This window comes from Glossina fuscipes, unplaced genomic scaffold (genome assembly GCF_014805625.2).
Source record: "Glossina fuscipes isolate IAEA_lab_2018 unplaced genomic scaffold, Yale_Gfus_2 0, whole genome shotgun sequence".
Classification (NCBI taxonomy): Eukaryota; Metazoa; Arthropoda; class Insecta; order Diptera; family Glossinidae; genus Glossina; species Glossina fuscipes.
Window position 1 is genome coordinate 19,512,963 of NW_023998414.1, and position 6,640 is coordinate 19,519,602.

Sequence of the window (6,640 nt, forward strand, 5' to 3'; positions counted from 1 at the left end):
GAGAGAGAGAGAGAGAGAGAGAGAGAGAGAGAGAGAGAGAGAGAGAGGGAAAGAAGGTATATTTGCCATAGATTAATTAGATTCTTGCTCTGATTAGAATATAAACGAAATGCTGCAGACAAACTCCAGCAAATAACTCATTCTTCGGTCGTCTTCTACCGGCACATGCCTCATGCAAGTGGACATCTGTGCTGCCGTTTTAGGAAAGCGCTTATCAATACCGATGAAGTAGAGAGAGTGTGAATATATAAACGAAATATGGAAAGAAAAATATCTCTGAAAATATCACAAAAAAGTAAAGTGCGAGCGAAGCGAGTCCTATTTGTAAATAGTCACTCACTACCGATCTGAACCATAGGGCTAGTTAAACGTAACCTCTATATCGATATCTTTCTAAAAACTTTCTTCAAAATTTATCGATTTTCATTACTACTATGGTGCATACATTCAATGCATTTTAATAATTTGAAGGGATTTTAACGTTGGTTTACGTCTATAGTAAAAACATTGACAATGACCTTCGCTTTTCCCGTCATCATCGATGTAAATATGAAACTTAAGCATATTATAACAAATTAACTGAGATACGAATATATGTCAGAGAATATCTAGTTACTTAACCCCTTTTCCCTATAAGAACTTTTCTTCAATAAGATCGTTCTTCAGAAAGTTATTCTACAAAACGGAAGGGCACAAATACTTACAGCTTAAAATCTCAATTTTGTTATATAAATGCTTTAGCTCAACATATATTTAGCGCAATGAACAAGAAAGGTCTTCTCGGGCCTCGTGAAATATACCTATCTTTAAGTAACAAGTAGTAGGGTAAGTAGATTAAGATTTGTGTCTGAGTGATTACTTCTCATTTTCGTATTTGAATCATTTTAACGGAATTTAACAGAATTTCGCCATTTCGCCATTTCGCGAAATTGCTATTGTTATCTCTCTTATTTGTTGCAAGAAGAAATCTTTATTTAATCATCTAATCATTCTCTCAGGCGAAACTTGAAAAATTTGTAAAGACAACAACAACACGAGCTCGCCTAAAAAAAAAAAAAAACTCATTTATTTTTAGTTTATATGATTGCTTACGACATACAGCGACATTTATAAAATCTACCTATCTCCGTTTAAAGCGTATCGAGACAATCGATCTTTTATCTACATTACAAACAGGTATAAGAACAAGTAATCAAATATAGCATAGCTAATAAATCTATAAATTTATTAGAAATTCTATAGCAAATCGTTGTAAGAGCTTGTATTAAGGAATAACGGATGTATTTCTTTTTCGCTTAATGTAGAAAACCAATCTAAGTTAAAAATTTCAGACTTACATTACAAGATAATTGTTTTCATCTAATAAGGTCTCTCTCATAATTTATGTAGAAAACTTCTAGAATTTGCACTCGTAAGGCATTGAAATGTTTCCTTAGAATACCAGGCAGGGGACGCTAAATATATTTCTTTTGTTTATGGTCTTGAAGACTGAGAGAAATTACCATCGAATAAAGTTTAGCTGTTGAGGAAGAAAAAGAGAGGGAAAGTTCCTATATATATATATATATATATATATATATATATATATATATAAATATTTTATTAGAGTTTTTGGTTTTTATTTATTTTGTTTTTCTCAAATGTACATACCTACATACATATATATATATACACACACACACACACACACATATGTGCATATATATATATATTTCTGTATAAATTACATTTGTTTAAAATTTCACCTAACAATAAAACGTTAATAAAACGCTTGATACCCAAACGCTTGTTATAGATTATTTGAATTGTTACAAACCGGCGCCGGTATCCAGCCAGAGAGATTTGCCGCGAAGGTATGTTAATAATTAATGCTAAAAATCACAATATCTTTTTAAAATTTTAATAAGACTCCTGTTGCTGCCGTCATTTTGCGTCATTTTTTTAATTACGGCAACTCGCTAATTCATAATCGTTTCCTCGAACATTATCAGTATGTAAGAGATTTTGTATTCTCTAGACATGAGTAGCTAGAGCTCCCTTTTTAGCCACACCATTACTATTAGACGGTAAGATAAATTGCCCGGGTGGACTCTGAGCTGTAGTGGCCACAGATGTTGCCATACTCGAGGGTGTACTAGCGGTGGGTTGTGCGAGCGGCGTAGCAGCCAGAGTATTACTGCTCGACGTAAGATTAGAACTGCTGCCGCTTACACTGGCTAGGCCATTGCTGGAGCTGATAATGCTGGCGGCTGCGCCAAAGTTTTTCAGGCTGCCCATAACACCGATGCCATTGGTGTTGGCATGATTGCGTGGCGCATGGTAGGGTGGAGGAGCTGGCGTTGCTGCTGGATTGGCAGTGCTGGGAGGTGGTAGAGGTGGGAGTACAGAAGAATTGGTACGCAGGTATGGATTGCCGTAGATGGCACTAAAGCGACTGTCTATTCCATTTTGCAAAAGGGATTGACCTATAATCAAAATTAACAAACAAATTCAATAAAAAATCTTAACAACAAAATCGCGGCAAACAACTAACCTAAAAATCCATTATTAATATTCGGTTGTTGCATATCGCTGCGATTGCGTGGTAAGCTCATATTGCTGTTGGTGTTTACTGAATTTGTATAGTGTGGCAAAGTAGCTGAATTAATAGTACTAGAGTTACTTTTAGATACTGACTCTACCGTCGATTTACTATCGTTGGGTGGACTGTAGTCCAAAGCGTACTCAAAGTAGGGAGCATAACCATTGACAGTTTCTTTAAAGTCTTGATTTTTAAGACTTTTCAAGTTACATGTACGTTTATATCGTTCACCGAATTCACCAGAAAATCTTTAAAGGAAAAAAATTTTTTAATAAATTTTACAAAATTAAATTTAATGATTTAATGACTCAAGAACCTTTCGTCCAATTTTACAGGACCTGCAAGCGGTACACCCAGTGTAGCTCCTTTCATTTGTACGTCAGGCATGGGTGCTTGCGTCAAATTGATAGCTAAGCCATCTGAACCATCCGTATAATCGGCTTCGTAGGCTTTGGCACGCATTTCACTTTTTAAATCCGCCAATTTATCGCCACCACGTGAAGCTTCTGGTATAACATCGGCTGGCATTGGTTTCTTTTTGTTACGTCTCATGTAAACTATTATTAGCATCACAACCATAATAATAATGGCCACTGACGACATTGAGCCCATGACCACCAAAAGGACGGGTACAGAACCAGCTAAAAAGTTTGTAATAACTTTTGAAATCTCAACAACCGCATTCAACTCCTTATCAAGCTTACGTTCGGGTATTAAAGTAATCAGCAATGAATCGCTGCCATATGAGTTGATAACTGTACAATTATATTTGCCAAAGTGATTGGAGCGGCTCTCTTTAATGATCAAAGCTGCTCGCACACCCTCAGGCAAATGATATTCTTCAAATATATACAAATCTGGATCAGCGCTGCTCATATTAATAATTTTTCCCTCATAGGACCACAAGATCTTTTCTGCTTTTGGTATGCTAAAGGCGAGGCAATCAATTTTGGCACGATGACCAACAGCTCCAAATTGAACTTTATGCGATGTGATAATGGGAGCACGTTTAACATAAATCGTAGCTTCGGCTCCGATTTCGGGAAAGCCCTCTACTATCGCTTTGCAGTAATAACGGCCAGCAGATTCAGTGGTTACTTTCAAGGATAGGTTCGCAGAGGTTCCAACAACCTACATATAAAACGATTACAAGAAATTTTAAGAATTCCCTAACAACAATTAATTTCGTAAAAGATTTACTCTGTCGGAATTTTCATTGATCCATTCGATTTCTGGAGATGGATTACCATCCACACCACAGCGAAGAGTCACAGTTGTACCCAAATCAGCTTCGACCGATGTGGGCCGTTGTCGAAAAATTGGACCATCTATTTGAAAAACATGAAACACGATTAACACGATGGCTCCAATTTATGTTTAAGCTTTTCACTTACAGCTTATGTCCAAGGTTTCACTTTCCTCGCTTTTACCTACAGCGTTAACTACCTCACATTTAACTATAGCATCGTGGTATTGACGTGAAACATTGTGAACAACCATTTTTGTGGTATAGTCACCCGTTACGAGCTCATCGTTAATAAACCAACGATAAGTTTGAACAGGAGGATTAGCGTCGGCTTGACATGATAGGATGATTTCGGCTCCTTCGGGAATACGCCCACCGGCTAAAGCTCCACCCACTACTGATACAGACACCTTTGGCGCATATTTCACTTCTAGCTCGACTTTAGCTGAACGATAAGTACGATCAGCCGTATTTTGAGCTTGGCATGTAAAGGTAGTGTTGTGATGTTCTTTCTTGGGTGTCAACTTCAGTATAGATTTGGCTGTCACTCGGCGTGTATCCGCTAAAGGTTCCTTAACGTATTCAATGCCTTTATTAATCACATTACCGAGGCCATCTATCCAAGTTATCTGTGAATTGAAATTTCAAATAGCTTCTTATGCAAATCTATTATAAAAGAATTTTACCTCTGCAGCGGGCTTTCCACCCACTGATACGCATTCTAATTCGATTTCTCGATCTTCAGTGGTAACCAAGTGATCACCTTGTAATATTTTGGGAGCCTCAGGTGGTACTAAAACGGTTAGTTTAGCAAAACGTGATCTAATGCCTGCCTCGCCTTGAGGTCCTGGGCCTACTTGACACTGATAACGAGCATCGTCATCTAACATTACAGGAAATATATCTAAAGAGAAATCGCCCTCCTCATCGCTACCGACCATCGAATAACGTTCAAAACCGCTTAGATTACGATGTTGCCCAAGGCCAAAATCATCTTTTGTCCATTGTAATGCACCTACTTTGTCGGTTACTCGGCAGGGCAAAGTCACTCTAGAACCTACTACTGCGGTTTGATCTTGCGGTTCCATTGCAAAATGTTGGCCCTCGGTAGGGGATTTCAAGTTATCCTCGTTGCTGTAATGTATGCTGGAGGTCTTTTTCGATTTCGATTTGGCCTCTGTTGTGCCGAATAGAAGCAACAACAATAGGACCAAACAACAACCCATAAGTTTCGCATGATTATATGTGGGAATGTTTGATGCGGTTGTTGTTGTCGGTGTAGATTTGTGCAGCGTTGTGGTTTTCGATACAAAGTGAATAATTACTTGTGGCATATTATAAGTTCGGCGGCTTTTTATAAAATGTCAGCACGCAAAAGCCTAAAATATGTACGAAGGGAAAGAAATGCATAAAATAAATGCTTTAATTATGACCATTTGTATTTTTCATTCTTAAATTATCGTAAATATATGAGGAAAGTGGCTTCAATTTTGGTCGTAGAAGAGAAAAATCCGAAAATTCCCTTATCTCGTTAAAAATTGTGTTTTTTTTTTTTTTGTCGGTTTTCACAAACTTTTAATATTTTGCGAAAAAAAAAAAACACAACAAAAAAGGAAAACAACAGAAAAGAAAATGTATACACAAATGTGTGCAGAGTTCGCAGGAAGATGAAAACTTTCGTAGCGTGTTAATGAAAACCGCTTTTCTAAAAACATTTTGTTTTTTACTTCACCAAAATGAAATAATACTTTTGCCCAAGTTTGCATTAGTTAATCATGTTGAAAGCGCTATAGTATATTTGCCTGTATTATATATATGTATGCATCGTGTGTGCCTGGGTTGATTTGTATGTATATATGCGAAGTGTAAATACCACAGGACAGATATGTTTTGTAGGAAACCGCCAATGGGTATATATATATATGTATGTACAGGCACGTGTGAACAAGCGAAAAATAACACAAATAAAAAAAATCAACAACAACAACGGCCTATATTCGGTCAGAATGGCGAACCCAGTTTCTATATTTTTTTCTCGTCGTCAACCTCAAAGAACTTTAGCAGCCTTTTAGTCCTTTAGCCAGAGGAAAGGGACTGCGAGACATATAGGAATATATATGGCTGGACAAACAACCAAACCATTGATGCGGCTATGTTTGGTCAACGAGCACAAATAAATGTGAATAGACGGTTTGAATGGCTCTCGCATTTGTAAACACATGTGATTGTATGCATGTGTGAATGCGAGTGTGTAATGATTGGTAAAATGTACTCGAATACTGTCTGTGAATATAAATGCGTAACTGCGAACATATTATATATATATATATATATATATATAGGTGTAAACCAAGATACAGAGCAATTTTATCCTGGCTTGAAGATCTGGTTGACATACGTTGTTGTTTTTTTGCTTGTGTGCATTATAGTAAGCAAATAATTTCATATAAATCACTGAATATCCTAAATATTATTCCATACACTTGAACATTCACACCCGTGCATGGGCCATGCCAGGGAGATGGGAAAATGAATATAAATAGAGCAAAAAGTTTGCTATCCTGACGCAGTCACTACCATTACGAGCAACATACGCAACATACACGCAAATATGAAAGCATGCATAAATATGAGCGTGGTCTTGTTTGCTTTCGTTTGATGTTGGTTTTGCAAATATTTTGTTTACTTTTACTAATTCATATGTATTAGTGTTTGATGTGCGGTTGTTCATTACACTTGTATAGACATAAATGCAAGCACATAAATACATACATACATACATACATACATACATACATACATACATACATACA

The 6,640-nt window shown here is 36.7% G+C and overlaps 1 protein-coding gene across 1 annotated transcript; it reads right to left on the reverse strand.

Annotated features, from left to right (window-relative positions):
- Positions 1–1,696: 1,696 nt before the first annotated feature.
- Positions 1,697–5,214, reverse strand: LOC119644745 (irregular chiasm C-roughest protein). Its single transcript, XM_038044463.1, has 7 exons — positions 4,514–5,214; positions 3,976–4,456; positions 3,782–3,909; positions 3,286–3,712; positions 2,898–3,222; positions 2,534–2,829; positions 1,697–2,465 (listed from the first exon to the last, which is right to left on the reverse strand). The coding sequence occupies exons 1-7, from the start codon at positions 5,159–5,161 to the stop codon at positions 2,014–2,016; spliced, it is 2,757 nt and encodes a 918-aa protein (XP_037900391.1). The 5' UTR covers positions 5,162–5,214; the 3' UTR covers positions 1,697–2,013.
- Positions 5,215–6,640: the final 1,426 nt, after the last annotated feature.